At 40.2% G+C, this 17,500-nt stretch overlaps 1 protein-coding gene across 1 annotated transcript in view; it reads left to right on the top strand.

Annotated features, from left to right (window-relative positions):
- The window catches only part of fancc (FA complementation group C), a 112,067-nt gene that overhangs the window by 58,666 nt on the left and 35,901 nt on the right, over positions 1-17,500 (top strand). Inside the window, exons 8-9 of the mRNA XM_034170530.1 lie at positions 313-469; positions 14,100-14,155. Of these exons, the coding sequence (XP_034026421.1) occupies positions 313-469; positions 14,100-14,155 (213 nt within the window). The remainder of the gene's footprint in view (positions 1-312; positions 470-14,099; positions 14,156-17,500) is intronic.

The raw sequence follows: 17,500 nt of genomic DNA, 5'->3' as shown, positions 1-17,500 counted from the left end.
CCGTGTCACATTGCTCAGTATTTGCATAAAACAGAATTCTGGTCTATTTTGGCTCCGTCTAGCTGGTGGCAGAAGGACCATTGTCTCTCACCGCTACAAAATGCCCACTCTGATTGAAAATGAATGGCAAGTTTCTGCTTTGCCTGTCACTTGCTGTCACTTGTAGCTAATGTCACCATACATTCCCTCATCTGTTGTTTTATTGTCTATGTTTTCACAAATTTATGAATTTGCATGCAAAAATATGCTCGAATTGAGGTTGTGGATTTGTTCCTGATAATCACCCCCCCCACCTTTTATTTATTTTTACAGGCAGTGCTTGTTACTGGACGAGCAGGCAGTAATTGCTTTGTGGCGTCAAAGCTTGTCCAGCCTAGAATCTGCAGTTCTCACTCTGTTGGAGTCTGTCCTTGCAAATGTAGAATCAACACCACAAAAGATAGAGCAGCAAATCGCACAGTCACTGCTGGTAGGTCATTTTTGGATTGGGATATTATAAAGGGCAACTTGAATGTGAAGACACTGTGTATTTCTGAGCTTGATGCAAGTACATTTAACAAAAACCGGTATTATTGCAATTTTAGTTCATACCCCACATAGCAAGTATTGTTTCAAAATATATCATGGGATTTCAGAGCAGTGCTCATTAGAACCCTAGTTTAAATCTTGAAGGCAGTTAAGTTGTTGTGACACTGTTAAATGGTTTATTTGGTACATTGACTACATCAAACATCAGTGCACACTTCCTATATGCTCACCTTTCAACTGTTTTGCAAACTGTGCAACTTAATTGTGTGTGTATATGTATTGGTTATTTTTATCACTTGGCTGTGCTATTAGTGCAGCAGATAAGAGAATATTTAGAGCAGAATCCTGCAAATGGTGATAAAAGCATTGAATTCACCAGAAGTACTCCTCAGACAATCCTCTTTTGAAAAAACGATTGGCCACTTGAATTTTCAGTTGGCATTCAGGTAGAGGTCAATTGAAGAATTACACAGGAGTCAAAATTAAAAGATGCTCCAATCATATTGAACCCTATGCCACATTACTTGCCTGATCATAAAGATTCCAAAAAGGTATGGTTTGGGTGGTCTGTAACTCAATTCTATGGAGTTACGGGATAAAAACAGCAAGAATGGTGACAAAGGTCAGTGTCGGTTTGTACAGGGGTCAAAAGTTAAAGTTGCTCCAATTTTGATAAAAAGTGATGCAACTTACTAGTTGAGTTAACACGGTTTTAAAAAGGAATAGTTTGGGCCATGTATCATCCTTACTTATCACGTTACGGGGTAACATATGTCACATGTCATAGAATCCAATAGACATAGACCTTGTTTGACCTTTACTTTGGAGACCAAGCATTCAACACTGTCAAAGCTATTCCATTTATTAATCCTATTAGCTCAACCAATAATTTGCATCACTTTTTTACCAAAATTGGAGCAGCTTTAACTTTTGACCCCTGTACAAAATGAAACTGACTTTTGTCACCATTGTTGTTGTTTTTATCCTGTAACTCCATAGAATTCAGTCAGAGATAGTCCATACTATACCTTTTTGGAATCTTTATGATCAGGCAAATAATGTGGAATATTTTTCAATATGATTGGAGCATCTTTTAATTTTGACCTCTGTGTAATTCTTCAATTGGCCCCTACCTGACCACTGATTGAAAAGTCAAGTGGCCAATCGGTTTTTTCAAAAGAGGAGTGTCTAAGGAGTATTTCTGCTGAATTTGATACTTTTATCACCATTTGCATAATTGTTTCATTTATCTGCTGCACTATGTGGGTTCTTTTCACATAAGTTGGCTCTCTCTGAAGCAGCATCTCGTGTAATTCGGCTGATGCTACATGCCCTTTATTGTGGGGAATGAAAGAACACAGATCACGCAGATCTGTGTTCCCTTCAGTATTATCACATTTATGACCTATTCAGGAGTCCAAAGTGGTTCTCCCTGCCATGTGTCACTTTTTGTTCCTCATGATAAAGTACCTGTTTGGCTTTAGCAAGAAACAACATTTTATATTCATTTGCCTCAGCTTAACTCTGTAAAGCACTGATAGTAACCTGGGCACAGTTTGAGCTGGGTGGCTCTTGTTTTACACATATTGATGGTCTGCTTGAGCTGTGTAATGTTGTGTATATGTCATGCTAACACTGCTGCTTATTTAGGTTTAGTACTTGCACTCAAAGATGCATTTGATCTCACTGTATAGGCAGTGCACATGTTTCATGATTTTTTTGATGCTGCATTTACAAAAATATGGTTGTAATTGCACTTGATTCCATCATATTAAGTTTGTGGAAAGTAGTAATTAGGGGTGCGTGTTGGAAACTGGCATTCTATAAACATTTAAGTTAGTCTCAGGTTTGTTCAAGAGGATCCTTGACTGTTTAATGCTCTATGTGGTCATAGATCTATTTGTTTACTCTCTCATCCGTCAATGATTGACCTCTCTTTTTATCAACTTGGAAGTTCACACGCAAACAACATGCATACATGTGGTGTCAAGACCTTGTTTCTGCTATTGCATCTGCTATAACTTTGGTGGTGTTCACATGATCGGGACTAATATTTAGATTTCACACAGACTTCAAGTTGCATAGATATCAGATGTGCGTTTAAAGCACACCTTACACGTGTAGGGGCAGAACAATGAGCAGTATTGCAGCTGACTAGCTCATCTCCCACTATGCCTCCCTCTCATTAATTTGTTTAAACGGCAATCAAAAATAGGAAACATGAAATTAGGATTGCATTCCTCATTTTGGCTTCCCCTCCCCCAGGATCCAATGAGATGCAGGCCCAATAACAATAAACACTGGCTTCCTGGGTTTATGTGCCAACAAACAGGATGTTTGTTGCGTGCTGTAATTGACCCTGCTTGAAGTGTTCATGGTAAGGTATGGAGGAGGTTGCAAAAAAACAAAAACAAAACATCTGCTTTTACTCAGGGGAAATGTGACAGTTCATACACGTGCATGTAAACAGTCATGCAACCTACAGTAGTGTTCAAATCAAATCAATTTTATTTATATAGTGCCAAATCACAACAACATTTGCCACAAGGCGCTTTATATTGCAAGGCAAAAGCCATACAATAATTACAGAAAAACCCCAACGGTCAAAACAACCCCCTATGAGCAAGCACATGGCGACAGTGGGACAGTGGTTCAGAATAATAGTAGTGCTATGTGACTAAAAAGATTAATCCAGGTTTTGAGTATATTTCTTATTGTTACATGGGAAACAAGGTACCAGTAGATTCAGTAGATTCTCACAAATCCAGCAAGACCAGGCATTCATGATATGCACACTCTTAAGGCTATGAAATTGGGCTATTAGTAAAAAAAAAAAAAGTAGAAAAGGGGGTGTTCACAATAATAGTAGTGTGGCATTCAGTCAGTGAGTTCGGCAGTTTTGTGGAACAAACAGGTGTGAATCAGGTGTCTCCTATTTGAGGATGAAGCCAGCACCTGTTGAACATGCTTTTCTCTTTGAAAGCCTGAGGAATATGGGACGTTCAAGACATTGTTCAGAAGAACAGCGTAGTTTGATTAAAAAAATGATTGGAGAGGGGAAAACTTATACGCAGGTGCAAAAAATTATAGGCTGTTCATCTACAATGATCTCCAATGCTTTAAAATGGACAAAAACACCAGAGACGTGTGGAAGAAAACGGAAAACAACCATCAAAATGGATAGAAGAATAACCAGAATGGCAAAGGCTCACCCATTGATCAGCTCCAGGATGATCAGAGACAGTCTGGAGTTACCTGTAAGTGCTGTGACAGTTAGAAGATGCCTGTGTGAAGCTAATTTATTTATTTGCAAGAATCCCCCGCAAAGTCCCTCTGTTAAATAAAAGACATGTGCAGAAGAGGTTACAATTTGCCAAAGAACACATCAACTGGCCTAAACAGAAATGGAGGAATATTTTGTGGACTTATGAGAGTAAACTTGTTCTTTTTGGGTCCAAGGGCCGCAGACAGTTTGTGAGATGACCCCCAAGCTCTGAATTCAAGCCACAGTTCACAGTGAAGATAGTGAAGCATGGTGGTGCAAGCATCATGATATGGGCATGTTTCTCCTACTATGGTGTTGGGCCTATATATCGCATACCAGGTATCATGGATCAGTTTGGATATGTCAAAATACTTGAAGAGGTCATGTTGCCTTATGCTGAAGAGGACATGCCCTTGAAATGGGTGTTTCAACAAGACAATGACCTCAAGCACACTAGTAAACGAGCAAAATCTTGGTTCCAAACCAAGAAAATTAATGCCTCGTTGATGTGAAGAAATCATGAAAAACTGTGGTTATACTAGATACTAGGTTAGTGATTCACAGGATTGCTAAAAAAGCAGTTTGAACATAATAGTTTTGACTTTGTAGCATCAACAGCAGATGCTACTATTATTCTAAACACCCCCTTTTCTACTTTTTTTTACTAATAGCCCAATTTCATAGCCTTAAGAGTGTGCATATCATGAATGCTTGGTCTTGTTGGATTTTTGAGAATCTACTGAATCTACTGGTACCTTGTTTCCATGTAACAATAAGAAATATACTCAAAATCTGGATTAATCTTTTTAGTCACATAGCACTACTATTATTCTGAACACTACTGTATGTACTCATACATCAGGACATACAGTTAGGTCCATGTGGATTTTGGATTTCTATCACAGCCCTTTTCTATTGAAAAGGAAATCATTGGAGCTCACAGAGCAGACTGTCAGCCTTAATTTCAGGGAAATTACTTCCAAATTGAGTGAAAGGTGTGAGAATGACAGCACTTTTTTCCCCCAAATGTGTTTTATTTATTTCGACAGGGATAGTCCACATTAACCTTGCATAAAACAAGGACTGATGCATTGTAGCAGGTTTTAGCAAAGCTGCTATTTTCTGCCTGTTATTCCTGAAGTCACTTATACATTGTCCTCCATTTTTCAGGAACCAAAACTAATTGGACAGTTGGGTGCTCTTCATTTTCACAGCCATAACTTTGGTACTAGATTTTGGAAAAACCTAGGCCTTTACCCTCTAAAATGCAGTTAGTTCACAGATGAATGAATAAATGAATACATGCATGACTCCATTGCCTCCAGGTTGTTTACCCAGTAAATCAGAAACAAGTGTTATCACCTTGTAGCTCACAAAATTGAAAGAACATAATGACGACCTTTTTTGCGTAAAGGGAATTTTGATGTAACAGATAATTTGAAAACGCAGCTTTGTTTTGCTTTTGTAATGTTCCGTAGACATGTGTGCCACCTGCTGGATGTTTAGTGGAAGCTGGATTATGATGGATTAGTTGCAGCTGTGCTGTCAGTCAGTGAGACAGACGTTTTCTGCACAGGGGTCGTATATGCAAGAATCACCCTGTCCATCTGAATCTGAAGCTTCAAAATGCAACTCCTCCAAAACGGTTTGGTAGATTTCAGTAGCTGGATTTCCTTCACCCTTCAATTTGTTCACTGTGAAGTAGCGAATTGAAAATATGATTAATGGAAAAACCTGAAATAACACACACACACACACACACACACACAAAGAAGCTATATTGTTTTAAAGCTGTACTTTTCTCTGAAATTATTCTGTCTGCTAGTTTTCCTCTTTATGAAAAGAAAACGGGAGAAAACTGAGAGGACGGCTCTTGTCTGAGCTGTCACACCACTCGCTAATCAGAGCTTCCAGACACACAGCGTCGAGACACAGTGCACACTATGCACATTCGGCTCTCAGCTCTTTATTGGAGCGACTTTTTCCATGACCTAACATGAGAATTTAAAATTCTTCTTCTTACTTATAAGGTTTTGAATAATCAGGTCCCATCTTATCTTAGGGACCTCGTAGTACCATATTACCCCATTAGAGCGCTTCGCTCTCAGACTGCGGGCTTACTTGTAGTTCCTAGGGTTTGTAAGAGTAGAATGGGAGGCAGAGCCTTCAGCTTTCAGGCTCCTCTCCTGTGGAACCAGCTCCCAATTCAGATCAGGGAGACAGATACCCTCTCTACTTTTAAGATTAGGCTTAAAACTTTCCTTTTCGCTAAGGCTTATAGTTAGGGCTGGATCGGGTGACCCTGGACCATCCCTTGGTTATGCTGCTTTAGACGTAGATTGTGGGGGGGTTCCCATGATGCACTGTTTCTTTCTCTTTTTGCTCCGTATGCATCACTCTGCATTTAATCATTAGTGATCGATCTCTGCCCCCCTTCACGGCATGTCTTTGACCACCTTGTGGATTTCAATGAAACTTCACACAGTGGTAGCACGCCATGAAGATTTGAGAAGTAACTCCTGTATAGGCCCAGAGGCCAGTTAGTGCCACTTTTTAACTCTGTACTCCATGGTGTGAAGCAGATGATAGTTGTTGACCCCCCTGGATGGGACAGCAGTTTGATGCAGGTTACTTCCATAAAGGTGAATAAACACTACAGGAACTTCAAGCTTCTTTCTGCAATATTTTCATCTGCCATCTTGGGAGAGTCTTCTTTCAGCTGCTCCCCTTAGTTGTCACCACAATGCATCAATTGTTTCCATCTCACCCTGTCCTCTGTATCTTTCCTCTGTCACTCCATCCACCTGCATGTCCTCCCTCACCACATCCATAAACCTCTTTGGCCTCCCTTTTCTCTTCCTGCATGGTAGCTCCATCCTCAGCATCCTTCTCCCTATATACCCTGGGTCCCTCCTCTGCACATGTCCTAACCATCTCAATCTCGCTTCTCTGACTTTGTCTCCAAACCATCCTTTGTGTGCTGTCCTTCTGGTATGTTATTTTTTTGGTCAGAGAATACTCTCTTCAAATCCCTGTTATGCCGAAAAATTAGTAAGGGCCTTGGGCAAGGTCACATCGTGAACATCATTTATGGAAGCTCCCTGACACTGGTGTGTGTGTGTGTGTGTGTGTGTGTGTGTGTGTGTGTGTGTGTGTGTGTGTGTGTGTGTGTGTGTGTGTGTGTGTGTGTGTGTGTGTGTGTGTGTGTGTGTGTGTGTGTGTGTGTGTGTGTGTGTGTGTGTGTGTGTGTGTGTGTGTGAGAATGTGTGGCATCATTGTACAGCAATTTGACAGTGACTATATACAGTTGTGGTCAGAATTACTGGCACCTCTATATTTTATGTACACATTTTAATATATGGTCAGAAATAAATGCAAACAAAGCAATTTTGTTAAATCAAAATACTTTTAAATTGTACAATGTTATTTGGCAACAAGAACAAAACAATATGATTTTATAAAGTGAAATGAAAAATCCTGACATAAAATATACACTGGTCAAAATTATTGGCACCCTTTGAATCACAGCCACAGATGCCAACGACTTCTTCAGAGTTGTCTTGGTGGCTTTCCTCTCTTGTGCGGTAACTCAGTGTTTGAGAACTACCTCCTCCAGACAGATGTACCATATGGTATCATACTTTTTGTATTTTTTGAAGATTGATGCAAATGATGTCCAAGACATATTCAGGGAGGAAATGATCATGTATCCATCCTCTGACTTGTCTAAACAAAACTGGCTGTAAAAATGATTTACTGTAAATTCATCAAAGGGTGCCAGTAATTGTGTCCAGTGTACATTTTATGTTATTTGTTTTTCACTTTTTGAAAGCATTTTGTTTTATTGTTGGCAAGTAACTTTGAACATTTTTTTCAAAATATTTTGATTAAACAAAATTGCTTTGTTTGCATTCATTTCTGACCATATATTTAAAAAGTGTACATAAAATATCGGGGTGCCAGTAATTCTGACCACAACTGTAAATGCAGTCCATTTTCCATTTCTGCTCCTTTTGTGGTGTGAACAGAGAGTACATTGCTTTGTTGACGTTGTGGAGGTGGTGGTCCGAGCTACTTTTGGCTGCTTCCATGAATGACAGTGTCCCCTCTAGTATTTCTTAAGACAGTGCACATGTCTTATCCGAGGACAGACAGATAGCATGATGAGGAATTGAACCCAGGTCCACATGTTAGTAGCTCAACTTTTATCCCACTGAGCTACCTGTTCCCCTATGAATATCAATCAATCAATTTTTTTATATAGCGCCAAATCACAACAAACAGTTGCCCCAAGGCGCTTTATATTGTAAGGCAAGGCCATACAATAATTATGTAAAACCCCAACGGTCAAAACGACCCCCTGTGAGCAAGCACTTGGCTACAGTGGGAAGGAAAAACTCCCTTTTAACAGGAAGAAACCTCCAGCAGAACCAGGCTCAGGGAGGGGCAGTCTTCTGCTGAGACTGGTTGGGGCTGAGGGAAAGAACCAGGAAAAAGACATGCTGTGGAGGGGGGCAGAGATCGATCACTAATGATTAAATGCGGAGTGATGCATACAGAGCAAAAAGAGAAAGAAACAGTGCATCATGGGAACCCCCCCACAGTCTACGTCTAAAGCAGCATAACCAAGGGATAGTCCAGGGTCACCCGATCCAGCCCTAACTATAAGCCTTAGCGAAAAGGAAAGTTTTAAGCCTAATCTTAAAAGTAGAGAGGGTATCTGTCTCCCTGATCTGAATTGGGAGCTGGTTCCACAGGAGAGGAGCCTGAAAGCTGAAGGCTCTGCCTCCCATTCTACTCTTACAAACCCTAGGAACTACAAGTAAGCCTGCAGTCTGAGAGCGAAGCGCTCTATTGGGGTGATATGGTACTACGAGGTCCCTAAGATAAGATGGGACCTGATTATTCAAAACCTTATAAGTAAGAAGAAGAATTTTAAATTCTATTCTAGAATTAACAGGAAGCCAATGAAGAGAGGCCAATATGGGTGAGATATGCTCTCTCCTTCTAGTCCCCGTCAGTACTCTAGCTGCAGCATTTTGAATTAACTGAAGGCTTTTTAGGGAACTTTTAGGACAACCTGATAATAATGAATTACAATAGTCCAGCCTAGAGGAAATAAATGCATGAATTAGTTTTTCAGCATCACTCTGAGACAAGACCTTTCTGATTTTAAAGATATTGCGTAAATGCAAAAAAGCAGTCCTACATATTTGTTTAATATGCGCTTTGAATGACATATCCTGATCAAAAATGACTCCAAGATTTCTCACAGTATTACTAGAGGTCAGGGTAATGCCATCCAGAGTAAGGATCTGGTTAGACACCATGTTTCTAAGATTTGTGGGGCCAAGTACAATAACTTCAGTTTTATCTGAGTTTAAAATCAGGAAATTAGAGGTCATCCATGTCTTTATGTCTGTAAGACAATCCTGCAGTTTAGCTAATTGGTGTGTGTCCTCTGGCTTCATGGATAGATAAAGCAGGGTATCATCTGCGTAACAATGAAACTTTAAGCAATACCGTCTAATAATACTGCCTAAGGGAAGCATGTATAAAGTGAATAAAATTGGTCCTAGCACAGAACCTTGTGGAACTCCATAATTAACTTTAGTCTGTGAAGAAGATTCCCCATTTACATGAACAAATTGTAATCTATTAGACAAATATGATTCAAACCACCGCAGCGCAGTGCCTTTAATACCTATGGCATGCTCTAATCTCTGTAATAAAATTTTATGGTCAACAGTATCAAAAGCAGCACTGAGGTCTAACAGAACAAGCACAGAGATGAGTCCACTGTCCGAGGCCATAAGAAGATCATTTGTAACCTTCACTAATGCTGTTTCTGTACTATGATGAATTCTAAAACCTGACTGAAACTCTTCAAATAGACCATTCCTCTGCAGATGATCAGTTAGCTGTTTTACAACTACCCTTTCAAGAATTTTTGAGAGAAAAGGAAGGTTGGAGATTGGCCTATAATTAGCTAAGATAGCTGGGTCAAGTGATGGCTTTTAAGTAATGGTTTAATTACTGCCACCTTAAAAGCCTGTGGTACATAGCCAACTAACAAAGATAGATTGATCATATTTAAGATCGAAGCATTAAATAATGGTAGGGCTTCCTTGAGCAGCCTGGTAGGAATGGGGTCTAATAAACATGTTGATGGTTTGGATGAAGTAACTAATGAAAATAACTCAGACAGAACAATCGGAGAGAAAGAGTCTAACCAAATACCGGCATCACTGAAAGCAGCCAAAGATAACGATACGTCTTTGGGATGGTTATGAGTAATTTTTTCTCTAATAGTTAAAATTTTGTTAGCAAAGAAAGTCATGAAGTCATTACTAGTTAAAGTTAATGGAATACTCAGCTCAATAGAGCTCTGACTCTTTGTCAGCCTGGCTACAGTGCTGAAAAGAAACCTGGGGTTGTTCTTATTTTCTTCAATTAGTGATGAGTAGAAAGATGTCCTAGCTTTACAGAGGGCTTTTTTATAGAGCAACAGACTCTTTTTCCAGGCTAAGTGAAGATCTTCTAAATTAGTGAGACGCCATTTCCTCTCCAACTTACGGGTTATCTGCTTTAAGCTACGAGTTTGTGAGTTATACCACGGAGTCAGACACTTCTGATTTAAAGCTCTCTTTTTCAGAGGAGCTACAGCATCCAAAGTTGTCTTCAATGAGGATGTAAAACTATTGACGAGATACTCTATCTCCCTTACAGAGTTTAGGTAGCTACTCTGCTCTGTGTTGGTATATGGCATTAGAGAACATAAAGAAGGAATCATATCCTTAAACCTAGTTACAGCGCTTTCTGAAAGACTTCTAGTGTAATGAAACTTATTCCCCACTGCTGGGTAGTCCATCAGAGTAAATGTAAATGTTATTAAGAAATGATCAGACAGAAGGGAGTTTTCAGGGAATACTGTTAAGTCTTCTATTTCCATACCATAAGTCAGAACAAGATCTAAGATATGATTAAAGTGGTGGGTGGACTCATTTACTTTTTGAGCAAAGCCAATAGAGTCTAATAATAGATTAAATGCAGTGTTGAGGCTGTCATTCTCAGCATCTGTGTGGATGTTAAAATCGCCCACTATAATTATCTTATCTGAGCTAAGCACTAAGTCAGACAAAAGGTCTGAAAATTCACAGAGAAACTCACAGTAACGACCAGGTGGACGATAGATAATAACAAATAAAACTGGTTTTTGGGACTTCCAATTTGGATGGACAAGACTAAGAGACAAGCTTTCAAATGAATTAAAGCTCTGTCTGGGTTTTTGATTAATTAATAAGCTGGAATGGAAGATTGCTGCTAATCCTCCGCCCCGGCCCGTGCTACGAGCATTCTGACAGTTAGTGTGACTAGGGGGACGGGGAAGTAAGGGTGTGTGTATTTATGCATGCCATTGTTTTGACTTTTATATTTTTATCCCCTGCTGGCCGAAGGCCTGAAAGGGGGATTATGTCATGGCGATTTTGATCTGTCTGTCTGTCTGCCCATCCTTCCCAAAAAAGGTATAAGGGTTCTCAAATCAACTCCTCTCTCATTTTTAGGAGGAATTTCCTGAAAGTCCTTGTTATAGGTTGGTTATACGCATATTATCATATTGTTTGAGTTGGGCTCATTTTACCAGAGTTATGGCCCTTGATTAACAAATCTAGACTCTGTTACTTTCATGACTGGGTGCCTGCATTCTGAAATCAAGTTCTCTAACATTTTTAGGAGGAATTTCATGAAATTTGTTGCAAGTCCTTGTTATAGGTTGGCAATACGCATATTATCATATCGTTCAAGTTAGGCTTATTTTACCATACTTATGGCCCTTGATTAACAAATTTAGACAAGCCTGTGGAAGAACCTGAGGCCAAGAGCTATTGATCAATTTGGAGCAAACAATGCACATCTTGATCAGGATAGGATTTACAGGCCATACACAGACAAAAATGAAACAATATGAGGAAGAAATCCTCTTTCTAGATCGGGTCATCAGGAATCCACCGGGGCATAACCCTTGTAGGATGAGACAATAGCCAGTCAGGTTTTTTTTGTTTTTGCATGTAAAAAAAATGGTTAAAAACCATAATTAATTAGATTACATTTTAAAATATCTGCCACACATAAAGGAAGCAGTTTAGCTATGATAAGCACAAATGGAGTCATTAAGAAAAAAAAGAACATTCTTGTATAAATTATAAGAGGGACATAAATGGCCCCACTTGGTAAAATCGTTCCTCCTCTAGTGAGCTGTATGCCGTTATATTCGAGCAGATATGTCGAGCAAGAACAATTATGTTTGTAGGATCCAGATAGAAGATGTATAAACAAGGTGAGGGACTGAGGAACAATAGTACAGCTGTTAAATGTTTTGCATCAGGGCGTTTTAGAATGTGTTAAATCCAGAACACATGATGGGCCTGTACATGAGTGTGGAAGGGAGGAACTGACAGACTGGTAACCTACTTCATGGTCAGAGAGTGAGGATAAATGTCTGTAGCAGAAAACTTGTAAATGATGCAACATTGACATCCAGTGGTTATTCTTTCAGGGAAAACAGAAAAATAATTGCTAACTATTTTGATCATGATCATGCTTTCTTGCTTGATTTTTATTTGAGTGAAATATGTTTACAGTTTGCTTTAAAAAATTTTTGCTGTCTGGAAAGAATAACTTTTTTTGGCTGTATTTGTTTCTGAGAAACTGTGACGGTATTAATAATTTTGGATATTTTGTACAGCCCAAAAAAATCCAGTTGTAAGACAAAACAACAGAATAATCCTCAGTGAAACACCAACCACATAATGTGTCTACACAGTTGCAGACACTCAGTAACCTTACATAAACATTGGCTAAAAACATTAAAAACTTAATTGTCCCCACCTCTACACATTCCATTTGATCAATCATGCCAGTTGGAAGTTCTACTTCTTTTCCATATCAAGTTGTTAAAAAAAATATAGTTGCAAGATAGTAATTTAAGTTATTCAATTACTATTGTAATTATTATTGTAGATGGGACAGTTGCTCTGGGCGCCGTGATTTTTTTCTTCATGTTCTTAAACACAAAAATGACCTGGTTTTTCCAATACTGAAGAGACATAGGTCCCCTAAATAATACTGAAACATTTCAACTAGGCATTCTGAAGCTTTTAAAAATTCTGTCAAATTACATAATTTTCTGGAATGTTTTATGTTGTTAAAGAGGCCTTGGTCTTGTGTGGAAACTGGTGACACCCCCCCCCCCCCCCCCCCCCAAAAAAAAAAAAAAAATCTGACAGAACGAAGAAAAAGTGAAATTTATCTAATTTGTAAAGTCCTGCTACCACCAAATATTGTAGGATGATGAGCCATGTAGCATGTTTTTTTTTTTTTTTTGGTATGAGTCCAGTTATTCAGTTATGTTCAGTGTGTGCATGTTTTTTTTTTTTTTTTTTTTTTTTAAGTAACAGAACAGCTTGTTTATGGAACGGTCTTCCAGAACATGTAGTACAGTCTCCATCTGTTAACATATTCAAAAAACTTGACGATGAACATTATAATGTTGTTCAGTTAAATTTGTAGACCGTCCAGTTAAATTTGTAAGATTTTAGTATTGTCTCATATGAGTTTCTCTTGTAGTATTAGATCAAAATGTACCAACAGTTGTGGGAGAATAGTGGCTCTGAGATGCAGAATATTCAGCTAATGAGGCTCATCTTTGAGTGTGGTGCTAATTTCAAGAAGTTCAAAATTTAGCAACAACAGTGTGGGGCAGTTTGTGTACAGGGTACTATGAGGACAAATGGGAATTTTAGAGCCATGTTTGTGGAGAGGACGAGGCTGTTAAAAGCCCATTATCCAAGCACCTGGTGGCTACGAGGGCGTACAGGCTATTTTGGCTCAGCCTTCTTACGCACTACAATCCCACCTGCTTTGTGCGCTGGACGCTGTATATGAAATAATTATTTTGTAGTGGATTAATCATTTTCTGTCAAAGTTTGGATGTTGAAAACACCTGTAATCGCTTCTGGAATCACAGAGGACATTTAGAGCTTTTTTCCACTCTCTGTCTCATGTGCTGAGGTGGAGAACATATTTGGAACATTTATTTTATATGACTTCATGTGGAATGAAAGTACGTAGACAACTAACTGCTACAACTGGAATATGTGCAGTAGAGTAAAATGGAGTTTGAATGTTTTTAGCCAAGTTACAACTACATGCTTTTTTTTGCAGAGTGTGTGTGATTTGACACTTACTAATGCAGCTTATCAAATTGTATATAGTAATATGAAGCAACATGTTTTGTGTATTTCAGCCCAAAGCCTGTGCTCAGCACTGCTCCATCTTCTTGGTTGTAAATGACATCTTTAGGTGAGTGCTGGCGTGTTTCTTCCAAATTATTTGTGTGTGTGTGTGTGTGTGTGTGTGTGTGTGTGTGTGTGTGTGTGTGTGTGTGTGTGTGTGTGTGTGTGTGTGTGTGTGTGACCTCTTCTGTGTTTTCTGCTGAAGTCTGTATTTCCAAATTCTTTGTTTGTATGCTTTGTCCAAGTATACGAGGTCTGCTAGAAAAGTATCCGACCTTTTTATTTTTTGCAAAAACCATATGGATTTGAATCACGTGTGATTGCATCAGCCAAGCTTGAACCTTTGTGCGCATGCGTGAGTTTTTTCACGCCTGTCGGTTGCGTCATTCGCCTGTGAGCAGGCTTTGTGTGAGCAGTGGTCCACCCCTCTCGTCGGATTTTTATTGCGAATAAATGTCTGAACGATTTGGAGCTTTGCTGCATCAAATTTTTCCAGAAACTGTGAGAGACCTCCAGGTGGACACCATTCGGAAAATTCATATGGCTTTCAGCGACGATTTTATGGGGATTACACAGATTAAGGAGTGCTCCAGCTGGTTTAAAGACCGCCCACAGCGTCTGAGAGCGCAGCGCACTCCGTGCACCGATCGACAGGCTGACACCTCGCTGAAACAACCAGATCATTTCCAACGTGAAGGCTTTGTTGATCCGGGACGTCGTCTGACTTCCACAAAAAAAGGCAGAAGGCGTGGACATCAGCACTTTTTCGGCACATTCCACTGTTACAGGAGTTTTTTTTCATGGAAAGAGGAATGGAGGGATGTGCCACTGTGCCGCTCATGGCGCGGCACAAAACCACCTCCGTGTTGGTCTCACAGGACGGCTTTCAGATGGCTGAGACGGCTTTCAGTTGCTTTTCAGTCGTGTGAATATCCGAGAAATTGTGCATGAGCTGGACATGCCCTAACATGTCCTGTGAGGCTTCATCACGCCATTGTTTTGCGCCATGCGGAAACGTCCCGACGCGCGGAATTCCTCCGCACGTCTGTCTCAATGTGCCGAAAAAGTGCTGATGTCCACGTCTTCCGCAATTTCTGTGCTAGTCAGACGACGTCCCGGATCAACACAGCATCCAGTTTAGAAATGAACGGCACATTCCACTGTTACAGGAGGTTTTGTCATGGGTAGAGGAGCGGAGGAATTCTGCGTGTCGCGACGGAGCCGCATGGCGCAAAGCAACGCCGTGATGAAGCCTCACAGGACATGTTGGGGCATGTCCAGCTCATGCACAATTTCTCGGATAGTCACACGACTGAAAAGCCACCGAAAACCGTCTGAGCCATGTGAAAGCCATCCTGTGAGACCAACACGGAGGTGGTTTTGTGCCGCGCCATGAGTGGCACGGTGGCGCATCCCTCCGCTCCTCATTCCATGAAAAAAACTCCTGTAACAGTGGAATGTGCCGAAAAAGTGCTGATGTCCACGCCTTCTGCCTTTTTTTGTGGAAGTCAGACGACGTCCCGGATCAACAAAGCCTTCACGTTGGAAATGATCTGGTTGTTTCAGCGGGGTTTCAGCCTGTCGATCAGCGCTCGGAGTGCGTCGCGCTCTCAGACGCTGTGGGCGGTCTTTAAACCGGCTGGAGCACTCCTTAATCTGTGTAATCCCCATAAAATCGTCGCTGAAAGCCATATGAATTTTCCGAATGGTGTCCACCTGGAGGTCTCTCACAGTTTCTGGAAAAATTTGATGCAGCAAAGCTCTAAATCGTTGAGATATTTATTCACAATAAAAATCCGACGAGAGGGGTGGACCACTGCTCACACAAAGCCTGCTCACAGGCGAATGACGCAACCGACAGGCGTGAAAAACTCACGCATGCGCACGAAGGTTCAAGCTTGGCTGATGCAATCACACGTGATTCAAATCCATATGGTTTTTGCAAAAAATAAAAAGGTCGGATACTTTTCTAACAGACCTCGTATCTATTATATTTTTGAGAGAGAGAGAAATTTGGGTATAATGAATTCAGGTGGCCCAGCGAATTTTATAATTCGCTGGGCCACCTGATTTCAATTTATAATTGAAATCCGCTATATGTATAAAGTGGACAGAATCTGTTATATGTATAAAACGGACAAAATCCGCTATATGTATGTAAGGGATTAGTTACAGTCAGGAGGGGCCGAACGGTCTACGGAGAATCCCCAGCACCAATTAGGCTTACATATTTCCTTAATTAAACACCTGACCTTGAATAGGGGCCTGTCTCATTTAATGGCCGGATCAAAACTTTGTCTGAAAAAATAAATACCTTCCTTAAATAAGCGCCAGGCAGTATGTGCATAAAAAGGATTACATTTGGTCGATTATGCTTCTACAACTCCGTAACTCTGTGGCCATGCAATGACATCGCCGCACAGTTGACCCTTTTAAAGTTCTCCTTTTTGTCTTTTTGTGGACCAATTTGTCCCTCAACAAGCTCCACTTCGTTACACAATCATCATCCTCCAAACCAATGGTACGTGCAATTTCCTTCCATGAATTGCAGGTCATTTGAGCATCTTTTTCCGACTCCATGCTCTAAAGTTGGTCATATTTGCGGACTCTTCTGCCAAACATATTTGATCCATGATCGAAATGAAATCTGTATGTGCTGAAAAACTGTTCAAATATGACAGGAGAGGAAGGAGTGAAAACGTAAAAGTGACCAATCGCAGCCATTGCGATCGCTGTCATTTAGCAGGTGCATGTCAGGCTATGGTGTGGTTTCACAGCCACGCAGAGGGCTCTGATCTAAAGCGGTTGTCTTTGTTTCGCCAAGCCCCGAATATGTATGTGTGAAACTTAACACCATATTACAGTGCAGGCAGTAAGCAGCATTTTGTTAATAATCACCGGCTTTGAATAAAGGGCTGCCCCATTTAGGCGCCACGTCTGAGCACAGTTTGAAAAAATAAATGCCAGCTTTTAATCAAGGAAATACAGTACCCACTTTCCTCGCATCGGCAAGTGTCAGTACTGAACTTTATTTCGTACCTGTTGCGACTGGGCACATCCAGACTGCTCTGTCCGGTACATGTGAGGGGTTTTTAATGGAAATACAGTGTGATGGGACGGGTCGTTTTGTCCGATGTGAGTGAATATCCGGTATACACAGTGTTTATTACATGGAAAACCATACAAAGCATTGAGACTTTTACTTTTGGACGGTAAGTGCGAGTATCCGGTTTATACGATGACGGTTTAGGTAAGTTTTACTTTCTCTCTGTCTCTGTGTGTGTGTGTGTGTATATATATATATATATATATATATATATATATATATATATATATATATATATATGTGTGTATGTGTGTGTGTGTATGTATGACTCTTTCTGTCCGATTGTTCTGAGTTATTTTCATTAGT

The sequence above is a fragment of the Thalassophryne amazonica genome, chromosome 5 (genome assembly GCF_902500255.1).
Source record: "Thalassophryne amazonica chromosome 5, fThaAma1.1, whole genome shotgun sequence".
NCBI classification, from domain to species: Eukaryota; Metazoa; Chordata; class Actinopteri; order Batrachoidiformes; family Batrachoididae; genus Thalassophryne; species Thalassophryne amazonica.
This window is presented reverse-complemented; position numbering and strand designations above follow the sequence as displayed.